General features: G+C 34.3%; 1 protein-coding gene and 1 pseudogene across 8 annotated transcripts in view; one reads left to right on the top strand and one right to left on the bottom strand.

Moving 5' to 3' along the window:
• LOC144366766 (estradiol 17-beta-dehydrogenase 11-like) overlaps positions 1-17410 on the bottom strand; it is a 92566-nt gene that overhangs the window by 48121 nt on the left and 27035 nt on the right. For 5 of the 8 annotated variants that reach the window (XR_013425911.1, XM_078021571.1, XM_078021572.1 and 2 more), the window contains exons 3-5: positions 14044-14175; positions 12718-12824; positions 8814-8951 (exon numbers count right to left, since the gene is read on the bottom strand). Coding sequence is in view for 7 of the 8 variants with exons in the window: in XM_078021571.1 (XP_077877697.1) it covers positions 8814-8951; positions 12718-12824; positions 14044-14175 (377 nt within the window). In the remaining variant the exon portion in view is untranslated. Of the gene's footprint in view, positions 1-8813; positions 8952-12717; positions 12825-14043; positions 14176-17016; positions 17087-17410 lie in introns of all 8 variants that reach the window. The other 3 variants (XM_078021573.1, XM_078021574.1, XM_078021575.1) reach the window with 1 other exon arrangement.
• On the top strand, positions 1622-3722 carry LOC144366765 (lathosterol oxidase pseudogene; annotated as a pseudogene).

Raw genomic sequence — 17410 nt, 5'->3', positions numbered from 1 at the left:
TATAATAAACATATATGTGCAGGTATCTCTTTGATATAATGGTTTTATTTCTGTTGGACATATATTCAGTAGCAGGATTGCTGAATCATATGGTAATTGTATTTTAATATTTTTTTGGGGGTACTCAAACCACTGAGACATATCCCTAGCCCTAATTTGTATTTTATTTAGAGACAGGGTCTTACTGAGTTGCTTAGCACCTCACTTTTTCTGAGGCTGGCTTTGAACTCAATCTTCCTTCCTCAGCCTCCCAAGCTGCTGGCTATTTCAGTATTTTGAGGTGTCTCTCTGCTGTTTTCCATATTGCTATACTAATGTACTTTCCCATTAACAATGTATAAGAGTTCCTGTTTCCCCATATCCTTGCCAGAATTTATTCATTATTATTTTTTGTTTATTTGGTAATAGCCAATCTAACTGGGGTGAGATGATTGCTCATTGATTTTCTCAGATATTATCTGAAACATTTTGAGCACTTTTTCATTTACTTTTTTTTGCCAATTGTATGTCTTTAGAGAAATGTCTTTTCAAATCATTTGCTCGTTTTATTGGATTATTATTATTGTTGGTGTTAGTTTGAGTTCCTTATATATTCTGAATATTAACCCTTGAATAGTTTGTGAAATTTTTCTCCCAAGTCTAGTAAATTGAATCTTAACTCTGTTTATTCTTTCCTTTGCTGTGCAGAAGCTTCTTAGTTTGATTTAATCCCTTGTTTAGTTTTTTTTTTTTGCCTGTGCCTTTGGGATTTATCAAAAAAAAAAAATCTACCAATCACCAACGTTCTAAAGTGTTCTGCCTGTTTTCTTCTAGTAGTTTCACAGTTTTGGAACATACATTTATGTTCTAAATTCATTTTTAATTGAATTTTGTATATGGTGAGAGACAGGTGTTTAGTTTCATTCTTCTTATATGTATATCCAGTTTTCTCAGCACAATTTGTTGAAGAGGGTAACTTTTATCAGATATATATTCTTGGTTCGTTTGCTGAAAATCTCTGGCTGTAAATAGGTGGATTAATTATTGAATTTTTCTCTTCTGTTTTATTGGTCTTAGATGCTTTTATGCTATACTCTGCTGTTTTGATTATTATATTTTTGTAGTATGTTTTGAAGTCAGGTATTCTGATGCTTCCAGCTTTGCTCCCCTCCTTCTGACTTCCTTGGGATTGCTTTGAGTATTGTTGTTCTATATCAATTCTGTGGTCACTTTTTCAAATTCTGTGAAGAATGCCATTGGAATTTTTTTGGGGTACCAGGGATTGAACTCAGGGGCACTCAACCATTAATTTGTTGATTTTTTTTAATCATAAAGGGATGTTGAATTTTATCAAAGGATTTTTTTGTGTTTATTGAGATGATCATCTGTTTTTTGTCTTCAATCTGTTGATGTACTGTATTATGTTTATTGGTTTGTGTATGTTGAAACATCTTTGCAGCCCTGGGATAAATCTCACTTGAACAGAGTATATAATCTTTTGATATGCTTTTAGATTTAGTCTGGCAGTATTTTGTTGAGAATGTTTGCATCTATGTACATCAGGGATATTGGTCTATAACTTCCTTTTTTGTTATATCTTTATATTTTAGAGGTCAGGATAATGATAGCTTCATAGATTGAATTTGGCAGAGTTCTCTTTTTTATTTGTTCTAAATAGTTATACATGACAGTAGAATGCATTTTGATACATTATACATAAATGGAGTATAACTTCTCATTCTTCTCGTTGTACATAATGTAGAATCACACCAGTCATGAAATCATATATGTGCGTAGGGTAATAATATTTTGGAATGGTTTGAGAATAACTGGAATTAGTTATTCTTTAAATAATTTGTATTCAGCAGTGAAGCCATTATGTCCTGAGCTTTTCTTTGTTGGGTGACTTTTTATTGCTCCTTAAATTTCTTAGTTTGTTATTGGTCTGTTCACGAATTCCTGTTTTCATGATTTAACTCTGTTAGGTTATATGTGTCCAGAGTTTGTCCATTTCTTCTAGGTTTTCCAACTTGTTGGATTATTGGATCTAAGAATCGTTTATATATCAGTTGAAATAACTCCCTTTTCATTTCTGATTTATTTATTTGGGTCTTCGCTCTTGTTTTTCTTGGTTAGCTTGACAAATGTATCATTGATTTTATATTTTTAACAACTCAACTTTTCTCCTCCAGGCATAGTCCACTTATCAACGCTGGATCCGGGTGCTGTCCTGGAAGCGGCTGCAGCTGGAACAGTGTGGACTCTCCAGGTTCAGCACTCTTTTGATGACAACTCCTGACTCCAACTGACTGAGGTTCCTGTTGTGTCTTAGTGCACTCTTTTGCTTGCTGGGGCTAAGATGGACCTTGTTCTCAGTGCCGCAGATTATTATTATTTTTTACACCATACGTATATCCAGCCACATGGCAAGAGGATGACATCTTCCGACAAACTATTAGTCTCCTGATTGCTACAAATCTTGGCGTTTATATCCTTTATTTCTTCTGTGCCACATTGAGCTATTATTTTGTGTATGATCATTCATTAATGAAGCATCCACAGTTTTTCAAGAATCAAGTGTATCAAGAGATTAAGTTCACTGTCCAGTCATTACCCTGGATAAGTATCCCCACCATTGCATTGTTCCTGCTAGAACTGAGAGGTTACAGCAAATTATATGACAACATAGGAGAGTTTCCAAGTGGTTGGTTCACCTCATTGTCAGTGTCATCTCCTTCCTTTTTTTCACTGATATGCTGACCTACTGGATTCAGAGGCCTTCATCAGAGACTTGTATACAAGCTCAAATATAAACCTCATTACATTTGGAAGATTTCCAATCCATTTGCATGCTTTTCACCCAATGGATGGCTTCTTTCAGAGTCTACCTTACCATATAAACCCTTTTATCTTTCCGTTACACAAAGTGGTTACTTAGGTTTGTACCTCTTGGTTAATATCTGGACTATTTCCATTCATGATGGTGATTTTCATGTCCCCCAGATTTTAAAGCCATTTATTAATGGCTCAGCATATCATACAGATCACCACATGTTCTTTGAGTATAACTATGGACAGTACTTCATACTTTAAGATAGAATTGGAGGTTCATTCCAAAATCTTTTCTCCTTTGAGGGGAAATGACAACTTAGTTATGTGAAGAAGATGGCAGAAGAAAAATGCAACAGCCCTGCAGAAAATGGTTGTAAAAATGAAAAATTATGCAATGGAGAATTTACAAAGACTAAGTAATTATTGCCCAATTATTCTTAAATATTTTTAATAAGGAAAAATAATCTACACACAGCCAAGGTACACAGCAAGTAACTGGTATCATTTGAAAATTAGCATTGTGTGTTCAGCTAAGGAAGGATAATAATGGTAGGTCAAAGAAAGATGCTGTGACCATCAAGATTAGAGTCTCATGCTTAAAATGCCAGATGATGGCCAAGGGGACAATTTTTGTCTTTCCAGTCAGCAGATCTGTAGTTGGTATAGCCTCAAGAACAATTCTAAATAAGATAGAAAATATACTACTCAGGGGAATAGGCTATATCCTTTTTTGCTTTAATCCACCTGTATTCATTAAGAAAAATTCATTGTGCTTAATAATACCAAGACTAAACACCATAACCAAAAAATACTAATATAAAGATGGTTCCTTGTTCCAGGAATGGTTAAGTCTTCAGTGTTGGTGTGATAATGAATATTCATAGGACTTTGTTCAAGTGGAAATGTCAGTGGGGCCTGGTGGGAGGTCATTGGGAGTGTTCCCTTGGAAGAAAGTGCAGGCCTCAGCACCTTCCTCTTCTCTTTTGCTTCCTGGCCATGAGGTGAACAGCTTTGCTCCACCAGGGGGCTCCCACACTGATGAGCCACCTCTCCAGTGGCTCAAAAGCTATGGGGCTAATTGGTCAGAGATGCTGGAATCTCCAAAACTGTGAGCCAAATATTTCTTTTCTCTTCATAATTGATTATCTCAAAATAAATCTTTTCTCTTTATAAGTGGATTATCTTGGTATTTCATTACAGTGATAGAAAGCTAACAAAAAGCCTTACCTTTCAGAATTATTATGAGAACTAGAGCAGGAATAAGCAAACTGTGATCAGGAGATCCAATCTAATTCTCCAGCATTAGAGATCAGAGGTACCTAGTAATGTTTCTATATTTATGTAAGGTACTTAGGAATGCTTCAAATATTTAGCAGGTCTTCAATAAATGTTCTAAAGAAAACTATTGATGGCTAAGTTTATGTAACAGAAATAATTCTTAGCTTCCAAAAACTTCATCAGAACACCCTGCTATATTTAATTTCCATAAACTCAAATTATGCTGTGCTATAACCTTTATAGCAAACCAGTTTCTTGGCAGTGTATTAGAAGTATATTACAAAAACCAATAAACTTCATATGGGTGTTTTTAAAGAGATCATGAAAGTTCCAATATTAATATAAAACCAATAATTTCAAATTCAGCCATTTAAGGTTTGGTTCAATTTTCTCAGAAGTTGAATCTCAGTTCTGGTATTTATGGGCAAATTACTTAATATCTCTAATTCTTAGACAATTCTCTTTCATTGAAGACAACTAACAAAGTATTACTATGAGATTTAATAAAATAACAGATTTTATTTACTTAGTTTTCAATTAGGGTACTTGCTCTCCTTCTTCTTAGAAGGATCAAATTTCTATATTAAAACCAACTCAGGACTGGGGCTGTGGCTCAGGGATAGAGTGCTTGCCTAATGAGCATGAGGCACCAGGTTCGATCTCCACAAGCACATTAAAAAAACCTAAATAAACAAAATAAAAGTATTGTGTCCATCTACAACTAAAAATATTTTTAAAAAACCCATCTTTTTTTGCACTAAAATAGGACCAGGTTTAATTAATATATAAAATATCATATTGTTAAAGTATAAAAGGTACAACCTTAGGACACATACCACATTACAAATTATTGATAGGCAAGATTTAATGGCTGACTAACATCTGAAATTCTTTTAGTCTTTTCTTCAGGAGAAAGAAAATATTAAAACACCCTTAAAATTTCAAATTATTCCAAACCGACAGAGTATGAATGATTCTACTCCTAACCTCAGACATAAAGGATCTTTCTGTATGAAGTGGCCCAGAAAGTCAGTGACTCTGATAAGAATTCACAAATTAAAAACCCATCTTTAGGAAACACTCTATTACCAGTTTACCGTAGGAAAGAACCAAGAGCCAGGCCCTTACTACCCAGTTTTATATGCATATGACTATCAGGCTAGAATCATGTTAGCGTCTAGTCATGTTTTTAGTGAATTTTGTTGTAGTTGTGCTAACACAGTTTTGTCAAAAGAGGGCACTATTGCCTTGTGCAGACTTGTCCTGGGGGTAAGGTTAAAAATTCAGTTATGACTTAAAAAAAAAAAAAAAAGGTATGTTTTTTAACTAATGAAATACAGTCTGAGGAAAAAAAAAAACAAACACCAAAACCAAAAAAAGCTTCAAGTGTGTTATTTTAGTATCTAAATCCTGAAAATAACAGTACCTTCCACATCTGCTCAGTTTTAGTGAACTCTTAACCCTTCTACTCCTCTTCTTCAACTTCTTTCCCTGACCCAAAAAACATTTCTTTCCTTCTCTTTTCAGGTTATAGTTAGGGTTTTCTGGTTAATGAAGATGAACTTTAGCACTAGCCTTTTGAAGTATGTATACTTATTTTGTGTTGAGATGGGATCTCACTATGTTGCCCAGGCTGGTCTCAAAATTGAACCCTCCTGCTCAGCCTCCTGAGGGTTGGGACAAGTGTGCACAGTCATGGCAAACTTTACTCTTACTTTTATTTTCTAACAAAACTGTGCCTTAAAAATAGATATTAAGGACTACAGATGGATAGAATGACTTAAAATTTTTTCAACTTTGTGATATCCATCATAATAAACATCTGTCATATGCATCAGTGGAAACTATACTTTGAATTTTGGTCTTTCCCTGAGCTAGTGAGCGATATGCTGTATGATCCTCTTTCCTGAAGCTGGGTTAAATCTCCCTTTCAGTCATGTAGTCAGTCACAATCTTGAGGGGAAACAGTGGGTAGTCTATGGTGTACCATGTTTCTGAAATATGATGTTTGATAGGTGTGGTATATTATATGCTTTTTGATTTATGCTATTTTCTACTTACAGTGGGTTTATTGGAACGTAATACCATCATATGCTGGGTAGCACATGCACTTCATAGATTCTTGGGAACTTGAGAGTTTTGGAGAGCTCCCCAATTTTTTCTTAATATAGGCTTTTTACTCTGCCTACCTGTGGAGGGACTTAAGCTAAGGTGTTAGTCAACTTTTTGTTGCTATGACAAAATACCTGGGAAAATCAACTTAGAAGAGGAAAGATCTATTTTGACTCGTGGCTCAGAGGATTAGTCCATGGTTGTTGGTTCCATTGTCTCTGGGCCTGAGGTAAGGTGCAATATCATGGCAGAGGAAAGATGCTTAGCTCATGGCAGCCAGGAAGCAGAGAGAGATTGAGGGGAAGGAGCCAGGGACAAGATAAGTCCTGAAAGGCATGTTACCCCAGTTCCTAGGACTCACCTACTATAGTTTCTACCACCACCTCTCAATATTGCCATCAAATAAATCTGTCAAAGGATTAATCCACTGATAAGGTCAGAACCCTTATGGTTTAATCACTTCAGGCTCCATCTTTGAACATTGTTGCATTGAAGGAATATTACTGATCCAAACCACAAATGTGTATTTAAAATAGAAACTGTCTCCCTAAGTGTCCACAGTGAATATTTCTCATTAATTTTAAGTTTGTTTTCAGTAAGAACAGCTAAATTGGAGAAAAGAAGCACAAAGTTTGAGGGGGCAGAATAGAACTTAAAAATTAAATCTCACCAATGCAATGGAAAAGAGAATCAAAAAGTATATCCAAGTAAATATGTGAATTTCTTCAATATAATTTTAAATCAGTGAGGGAAATAATGAATTATTTAACAAATAGTACAGAACAACTCATTAACTACTTGGGAAAAGCACACTGTGCCATAACCTTATTTCTCAAATAAAATAAATTTGGGTGGAGTAATGACTCAAATGTGAAAAATGAAATCATAAAATATTTCCTAGAAGGGCTTAGAGAGTAATTCAGTGGTAACGCATTTGGTTAGAATGTGCGAGGCACTGGGTTCAATCCTCAGCACTGCTAAGAAACAAAAAAACAAAACAAAAACAAAAAACCCATGACTGGATATTTTCATATTTTCACCTCATAGAACCTAAAGGCCATGAAGAAGAAAAAACAAACCTTAGAAATTTTAAGTTGAAAATAGACTTAAAGGCAATAATAGCATTTGGTAAAAATACATATGTGACAGGCCATTGCAAATGTATCAAGGACTCTGTATTCATTTAAAAACTCTGTTGTTTGATAGAAAAAAGTGAGCAGAGATCATGAAACAGGCAATTCATATAAGAAGTCAATTATCTGGATAAAATTTAAATGATTCTTCTTATATTGAATTGGCAATGATTAAAAAATAAGCAGAAGTCAGACTCATGAAAAAGTAGGGTCTGAGGTGCTCCAATTGCACTGTGGGTAGGAGTGCAAACTGCTGCGACATTTTTGAAGGGGAGTTTTTGCGACATTTTGAAGGGGAGCAATAGGCATGAATATTTACAATCTGTATAACCTTTGACGCAGCAATGCTCGTTCATGGATCTACTTGAAGGAGATAATTACCAAGATGAAAATATTTGTGTACAAGGATGTTCTTAACAGATTTGCTTTGTTAAAAATCCAGAAAATTAAAAACCACACTAAAATTAACACTAGTGGCCCTTTTGTTCAATACAATTTTTGATAAAGGTCTGTATTCTATCAACATGAAAAGATGCCTAGAATGCATAATCAATATATTCATAAGTTCTATATTTATTGACATAAATAGATGCCCATGATATAACGCTGAGGGAAGTAAGCAGTTATTGCTTCCGAAACCTCATAAGTAATATATGTCAGTTATTTAAAGTTTAGAAACTTATTCTATACATACTGAGATGCCTAGGAAGATGTTTATCATATATTGAGTGGTTTCTATGCATTAAGAAAATTTGAGAAGAAACTTTCTGATTTGTATTTTTCTGTAATGTTGAAAAAAATTTTTAAAAAGTATGCATTATGATTACAAAGACATTAAAGCTAGTTTTAAAGAAAGGAAACATTAAAAATTATACTCAGAGGGCTGGGGATGTAGCTCAGTGGGAAAGCACTAGCCTAGGATGTGCAAGGCCCTGGATTAAATCCCTACCATTGAAAAAAAAATAAAAATTATACTCAGAACTTATCCTTTATTTTATTTTTCAATCAAGCAAAGAGTTTGGAAATTCAGTTTGGAAGATAAACTACCATAGGGAAGAGTTTTTCACATTGTAATCCTGGTTATCTCTATCAGAATCACCTATGATGCTTTTGAAAAACAAAATTTTAAGGCCCTTTCCCCAATCAAATCCCAAAAATCATCATGCCTGGGTGTGGGGCTTACATGATTCCAAAACACTCCTCTGACATTTAAGCATATCTGAGTTTGAGAATCACTGGTTAAGGAAAGGGGAAAAAAGGATTACCAAGTTCACTTGTGTCATTCATATTCATATTTACAGTCTTCCTTCCCTTTTTTTTTTTTTAATCTCTCTACCTGTTCCCCACAATCTATAGAAGCTGAAAGCAAGATGAATTAAGTGCATTAAATATCAGGTGTTTTAGGGATTAAAATATTTAGAAATACCCACAAAACACTTGATATTCATAGTAACCACCAATCCTTTTGTCTCAACTTACTTGCTGCTTGGATTTTTGATAAAGCCAGTGTTTATGAAATTAGGACAAAGACAGGTTGTTTTGATTCCATTTTTTTCGAAGGCATTCAGTTCTTCAGTCAAAGCTCCATGAAATCCAACAGCAGCAAATTTACTCGAACTGAAAATAAACAGAGAGTGTTTGCAAGCTAATTCATCAATACTGACATATCCTCTTACTTGAGACACCTGTTTTCCTTAGTGGAGTATGGTCCTGCATCTCAGGCCCAGTGCAGACCTAAGGAATCAGCATCTTCATTTTATAAGATGCTCAGGTAAATCTGAAGGTAATATTGAAGCCAAAGAAACACTGATAACACAGCTTCACTCATCAGAGTCAGAATTCAGTGTGTTAAATGGGTTAACAGGAAAATTGGTACAATGTTTATTTGTGGTGTTGCTGTTTCATAGAATCCAAAGTCACTATAAGCTGCTTCTTATTATAAAATGTTCATGAAATTCACTAGAAACTTTCCCTGGATAAACCCTATTCTTTTTTTTTTTTAAATCTTATTTTTTTTTGGTGGGGTTATTTTTTTTGTCTTTTTTGGAACTGGGGGTCGAACCCAGGGCTTTTCGAATGCAAGGCAGACGCTTTGCCGCTGAGCTACATCCCAGCCCCCTATTCTTTTTTTAGGTCATCACTTGACTTCCATAAAGAGGCCTTTCCTGACCCCTAAACTGTTTGTTAATGACAGTGTAGTCTTCCGTTTTCCATGATAGTCTCAGATTTGTAACTAAACATTCATTTAGGACTGAGTGTTTTAACATTTGCCTCCCACAACTTTATTATAAGCTCTGTGACTGTGTTGGTCATCAATGAATCTCCAACAAAGCACAGAGCTTTGCTCTTAGTAGGTACTTAAATAAATGAATCTCAGGGCAAAGAAATCTTATAATAGTGCTTTCATTTGGAAATAGTGAAATTATTGTAAATGAACATTATTTTTCCAAATAGGTTTTTAAAATAGCTTTACTGAAGCTGGGTATGGTGATGCACATCTGTAATCCCAGCAACTTGGGAAGCTGAGGCAGGAGGATCACGAGTTCAAAGCCAGCCTCAGCCATTTAGCCAGGCCTTGAGCAACTCAGTGAGATCCTGTATCTAATAAAATATATATTTTTTTAAAAGGGGCTGGGGATGTGGCTCAAGTGGTAGCGTGCTCGCCTGGTATGTGTGCGGCCTGGGTTTGATCCTCAGCACCACATACAAAGATGTTGTGTCCACCAAAAACTAAAAAATAAATAAAAAAAAAAAGGCTGGGGGATGTGACTCAGTGTTTAACACCTCTGGGTTCAATCCCTGGTTTAAAAAAAAATAGCTTTATAGAAATATAAATTCATTTACCATGAAATTAATTCACTTAATGGGTACAAAGTTCAATGGTATTTGTATATAATATTAGCAATTTTAAAAATTATGATATAGATAACATAAAAAAGAATATAGTTCAGTGATAAATTTCCCATTTTTTTTTTTTTAAACTTGGGGCATTCAACCACTAAGCCATGCCTCTAGGCCTATTTTGTATTTTATTTAGAGACAGGGTCTCACTGAGTTGCTAGGTGCCTTGCCATTGCTAAAACCGGTTTTTTTTCTTTTTTTTTGTAGATGGACATGATACCTTTTGTTTTATTTATTTATTTATATTTTTAAAATATTTATTTTTAAAATAAAAATAAAAATAAAAATAACACAATATCATTATTTTTAGGTGGTGCTGAGGATTAAACCCAGTGCCTCAACACGTGCTAGGCAAGTGCTCTACCACTGAGCTATAACTGCAGCCCAGTTGAGGCTGGCTATGAACCTGCTATCCTCCTGCCTCAGCCTTCCTAGTTGCTGAGATAATAGGTGTGCACCACCCACAGGACTCAGTTTTGCTGAGTCTTCTTGCACTGGTAACTTTCATATGTCCCACACTGGGTAATTAGCTATTTGAGTTAACAAAATACATAGCCAGTTAATTGTTTTCTTCTGAAAATCAAAGTTACCTGAGAACAAATACTTAGCAAGCACTAAAAATACATTTTTGCACATCTGCCATGAGAAGTAGAGAACAGAGAGTTCAGTTCAAAGACAACTCTTTACTTTTACTTGGGAAATTTCTGTAAATATGTAACTATACCTTGGTAACCAAGATCTTCCTGTATATTCAAATAGATTCTACTGCTGTGGCAACTCGGGACAGTAATAGATGGGGGCTATACTATATGAGAAAAAAATCAGGTAAATCTGTTTTTCCTCATTTCATTCTAATAACCAGGAACCAGAGCATACATACTTAGTTCCATGGGAGCAAATTATTCTGGAACCTAAGTTGAGAGGTGAGACCTCACTGTTTTGTGTGTAAACAAGAGAATGGAATTTAAACATGATACCAACAGACACCCTTCTGTGATTGAACACTTGCAGGAGTCTAGATTCTATACTAAGTGCACTGAATTATATGATTTAACTGTAATCATCCGGATGATTAGATGCTGTTTATATCCTGTTAATGGGTGAAGAAAATGAAGCTCAGAAAAACTAAGCAATTTGCTTAAGACTGCACAGCTAGCAACTGATTGAGTCAATAATCAAAATATCATCATTCTTAATAACCCTATTCTGGAAACAATCCAAATGTACATAAGACTATACAGCCATAAAAGTGATCAAATAATAGTTAACAATAGCAACAGAGAGAAATCTCCCAAATACAGTGTGATTCCACGTATATAAAAATTTAAGAATAAGCAAAATCAATCTGTGGTGCTACAAGGCAATATAGCAGTCACTTTAAAGAAGGAAAGAAGCACTGTGATTGGGAAGAGTTCCTAGAGAAGCTTCTGGGGTGTGGTATATTCTGCTTTTTGATTTGCATGCTGGCTAAGTGGATGTATACACTTTGCAATATTACTGCTGTATACTTGGGATTTCTTCATTTCTTACAACTATGTTCTACGTTTAAATAAAAAAGTTTTATGTTTAAAATCGGTGTCTCTGTTTAATTACCCAGTTGTTAAAAATAACATCTGATAAATATTGATTTCTGGCTGGCAGAAATCTTCAGTAACTCAGCAAAACTTCTATCATCTATCAGATGCTTATCCAAAAAAACAGAGCCAAATCAATGCTGACCTGTTAGCTCAAATGACACCCTTGTGTGAATTTTAAAAAGCCATTTCTCTTCCCAAGCTATTTCATTGCCATCTGCTTGAGAAATCATTCATTTAACAGTATTAAAAGTTCCTATTTGCTAAAATATAAAAACAGTCAAGAACTAGCAGGCTCACCCGGCTACTATAGTGGCCTCAATGATCAAGTCTTTATAGCCCATTTGGGCCCACCATTACTATGACTGACCTGCTATAGAAGATTCTTCAGTTATTACAATGATTTTTTTTAATGAATAATCATTCAATTGTTAAACTCCATTTTTAGAAGACTTTCAATATTTAGAATCCCCAATACACACACACACACACACACACACACACACATACACACACACACACACACACATTCTCTGTTATACTGTTTTGCATCTATAAAATTTTACCCATTTTTATTCATATTAAAGTTATTAATATTAATTTTGTTCTTGGTACAGAAATATTATTGTTTTGTATAATGCCTTGCTGCTAAGAGGGATGAAAAATGCTTTAAGTGGTTTGTTTATAACTGGATAAATTCCGTACAGCCATTTCTAGAATAGTTCTCTAGTTGAAATACAGAAAGCAATTAATAGTTGATAATACTGTTACACAAGACACCATCCAACTCTTTCTATTTTAGCAATTTCAAGTCTATTTTGATAAAGGCGGTCCTCATTAATAACAGGGTAAAATATCTCACACAAGTTAAGTATAGGAACCAATGAAGAAAACACGTGCTAACATACCAATAAGCCTGTAAGAAGGGAACCCCAACTAGCCCAGCTGCTGAAGCCACAGTGACAATGTGACCATGATTATTCATCATCATCAATGGGAGAAATGCCTTTGTAGTCTAGAAAGAGTTTTTATTAAGAGAGGAAAAAAAATTGTATTTTTGATTTGCAGACTCATTAGGAATATTTTGAAATAAAGATATATATTTTAAACATTGTTCCTAATATGAATAAAAAACCTAAACTGTCAAATGCGGTGACATAAGGCAAGTGGATGGGATACCCACATTAGAAAAACTAAGCAAAACAAAGATAGGAAAGCTCTAAGAATTCACCTCATCTAAATGGTTAACTTTTTATATCCATGACCCTCCACCTCTTATCATTGATGTCTTCTACTCATATATTAAATGGGGACAATAATCTAAAATTATCAAAAGAATTTACACTTAATGTGAAATTGTTAGAAAACAAGTAAGTTATATCAGCAAAATATTGAAGTAAAGAGCAATCATCCAGTGATAACTAAATAATTCACGTACTAAACATTCATTGAGTACCTACTATATGCAGGAAATGCAGAAACAAGACAATATTCTACATTTTAACAAACATAAAAATACAAATGTAAACATTAGTAATCTGGGAATAATAATATAAAATAATACTGCAATTTCACTAACCCCTATATTCTTTTGCTATGCATCATCCTGAACTCACACCCAAGAAATCTTTGAGGAAACTTTTTATGAACTAGCTAATCAGGAACTATTTGGAGATTTTAGAAACATGAAGTATATATAAGATTTAAGACCTTATGAACAGTGAGGTTTAGGACAAAGTTTGCAATTTTTAGTACAGGAAATAATATGAGAATTATTATTATGGAAGCAATGGATTCATCTTTATCGAACCACAAAGGTAATTCAGATGGTCTCTATTCTTTCTTTATTTCTGAACAATTGCATGAAAATGTAAAAACCTAGCTGAGAATTAGAATATACACAACACCTGAAGTTTATAATTATTTAATTTATTATTATTATTATTATTTGAGGGAGAATGATAGGTAGAATTTATTCATAGCATGAAAAATGAACTCTCTGTATAATGTTATCCCTAGTACCTAAACAAAATTTTAACATGAACTTAATACTTTTTTCCCCAGTGGTGGGGACTGAACCCATGTTCTTGAGCATGCTAGGTAAGAGCTCTACCACTGACTTACACCATCAGTTCTTGATTTAACACTTTCTTATATTTGCTAAAAGCTCCACTTTAAACTTAGTCTTTGGAGTTTTCAAAATGGAATGTTTTTGTAAAACAAATCATACTCACCCAAAAATGTGCAAGTGTATTAACTGCAAAGGTCTTTTCAATTTGAGGGTCTTGTGTAGAAAACAAATCTGATGTGTAGACTATACCAGCATTATTTACTAAAATACTAATATCTCCAATTTCTGTCTTCACCTTTAAAAACAAAATAAGAAAAATACATCCATTGAGAGGTAAGTGTATAAGTCTGCATGTAATCACTATTCAAGGAGTATATTTTTTCACTGTATGTGGAAAAAAGGTTTGTCATCCATGTGCAAACATGAAAACAAAAAGAAAAAAAAACTTTTTATTTTAGATACCTATACTCAAAACAGCTCTGCCAACCAGTCTATTAGGTAGAAATTTTCTTTTGCAACTTAGTCTTTTGACTTTGTACTATTGACTAGAGCTCAAGAAGCAATTGGCTAAGCAGTATTTATTTTTTAAACATGATTGCAAATGGTAAGCCCCCAAAAGTTAAATTTATTGGCAAATTCTGAGACTTCTATGGAGAATTATGTAAAATTGACTATACTATTAAGCTGGCCACATAGTTATTTCTTTCTTTGTATTTATGTTCAGGGTCACTCTATTCTATTGCTTATCAGCTTAAGTGGCAGTAGGCTTAGGGGTGAAGTATGGGGTAACTTTGGTCAGCCTTGAGTTGAGTCCTGGCTTTTCTACTCTGATCATGTTATCTAATCTCTCAAAACTTCAATTGATTCTCCTAAAATAGAGATAATAATATGGTTTGCTTGTGAGTTATTTTTTTTTTTTGTTTTGTTTTGTTTTTTTGTGGTGCTGGGGATTGAACCCATGGCCTTGTGCATGCAAGGCAAATACTCTACCAATTGAGCTATATTCCCAGCCCTTGCTTGTGAGTTATTTATGGGAAAAATGAAATAATGCATGTAAAGGCACTAGTATTCTCTGATATACATAGAGAATTGCTATTGTTATCACTATTATTATTGTTATTTTGGTATTGAGGATTGAACCCAAGGGTGCTTAACCACTAAGCCACATCCCAGTCCTTTTTATATTTTATTTAGAGATAATAGAGTTTCGATGAGTTGCTTAGGGCCTTGCTAAGTTGCTGACGCTGGTTTCCAATTCACAATCCTCTTGCCTTAGCCTCCCAAGCAGCTGGAATTACAAGCATGCACCACCAAGCCTGGAATTAATATTATATATCATTATTACAGACTTATTTATACCTATGTGCATGGAACATGTTTGAAGATTCTTACCCATCTGAGGTATCTATGAGAGTACTTTATATGAAAATACAAATATGATGTAAATAATATAAGAACTATGCACGCTTTTCTAGCATGCATGTGTGGTACAGGTATGTGTTTTCTTTTGATAATTAAATCTCTACTTTGGTATTTATTCAGAAGGAGAAACACTTGAGAGATTAAAGTGATCATGTGCAAGTCCAGAAAATAATATGAGAATCTGAAAGCAATGGATTCATCTTTACAGAACCACAGAGGTGACTCAGATGGTTTTCACAGTTATCTAGGTAAAATGATTTCAAATGAGGAAACATAAGCAAAAGAACAGAGCTAGCTGCAAAGAACAACAGAAGGGATCCTTTGAACTATAAAGATATTTGTATTCAATAGGGAAGAATTACAGATAATGCAATTTTTTCTTCAAAATAATAGGTATATATTCTGGACTTTAATATCATCAGTAACAGTTCCTTTAAATAAGAAAGATTATAGAATCTTTTTTTTTAAGAGAGAGAAAAGAGAGAAATTTTTAATATTTATTTTTCAGTTTTCGGTGGACACAGCATCTTTATTTTATTTTATATGTGGTGCTGAGGATCGAACCCAGCGCCCCATGTGTGACAGGTGATCGCGTTTACGGCTTGAGCCACATTCCCCAGCCCAAGAAAGATTATAGAATCTTAATACTTAAGCTCTACTTTTCATAAGACCAGGGTGCCAAGGGCTATCAATGCAAGGTTATCTTATATGATATTTTTTACATTTCTTTGAGTAACTAAGATTTTTGGTTGAATAGACTCTAGAGTCATAATGAGTTTTGCTATATAACATGTTTCAAATAAAAGCTAGCTTCTATGAATGGTTAGAGAAAATGCTATGATGTGTTTGGGTCTGAGGAAAAGGTGGTAGCAAAACACCTATTAGAAGTTTTCACTTTGTTATGCATGTAACATGATTTCATTATTTATCTCATGTGATTCTCATAATAATTCTATGAGTCAGCAACTCTTGTATGTACACTTTAAAGATAAGAAACATAGAAGGACTGGACTGGGGATGTGGCTCAAGCGGTAGTCGCTCGCCTGGCATGCGTGCACCCTGGGTTTGATCCTCAGCACCCATACAAACAAAGATGCTGTGTCTGCCGAAAACTAAAAAAATAAATAAATATTAAAATTCTCGGGCTGGGGATGTGGCTCAAGCGGTAGCATGCTCGCCTGGCATGCGAGCGGCTCTGTTTCATCCTCAGCACCACATACTAACAAAGATGTTGTGTCCGCCGAGAACTAAAAAATAAATATTAAAAATTCTCTCTCTCTCTCTCTTCTCCTCTCTCTTTATAAAAAAATTCTCTCTCTCTCAAAAAAAAAAAAAAGTAAAAAAGACAAAAAAAAAAAAAAAGAAACAGAAGGACTGAATTTCTTACTCAAGGTTCCATGACTATTAAAGGATGGGGTTGGGATGCTCCCAAATCTGTCTAATCTCAGAGACCGACACCTCAAACAGAGAGAAAGCATGGAGGCAAAGATCCATCAATGCAGAAGGCTCACCCCACACCACTAAATTTCATCAGGTTTTATTTAAATTAGTTAAGTGTCAAGCTAAGTTATTTGGGCCTTGATCAGCACCAATTGTACCTATGTCCACATCTCTAGAACAATATAAAAACTGTTCAGAATGATGCCCCCAAATTATCAAGAAAGCCAGGATGTTTTATGTTGTTGAACTGATAAAACTGTTATAAGGATTCCACCTCTTGGGTCCCCTTCTTCCTCCCGGAGAAGTCTTTTCTGCTGTCCTTTAATAAACTTCTAATTTCTACTCTGAAAAAAAAAAACCAAAAACTGTTATAATATTATAAGATATTAATTCCTACTTCATATTATCAAACATTATCATATTTCCCCTGACTCTTTTCATCATTACTATTAACTCTTCTGGATAGGACTGTCTTGTTTGCACATTTCATAATAAAGAAAGCAAGTCCAGAGTTTATTTAGTGATTTCAAATTACCTAATACCCAGATTGCTATATTAATTAGCTACCTCAAAACGTCTGATCATATGTCCTTTGTATACTCTGTTTAAGCACACAGGCTTAGAACAATTCCAATAAAAACACCATAGTTAAAATAGTTGGAATGGGC

The sequence above is a fragment of the Ictidomys tridecemlineatus genome, chromosome 9, assembly GCF_052094955.1.
Source record: "Ictidomys tridecemlineatus isolate mIctTri1 chromosome 9, mIctTri1.hap1, whole genome shotgun sequence".
NCBI classification, from domain to species: domain Eukaryota; kingdom Metazoa; phylum Chordata; class Mammalia; order Rodentia; family Sciuridae; genus Ictidomys; species Ictidomys tridecemlineatus.
Note: the sequence above shows the minus strand (reverse complement) of the source record. Positions and strands in the feature narration are given on the sequence as shown.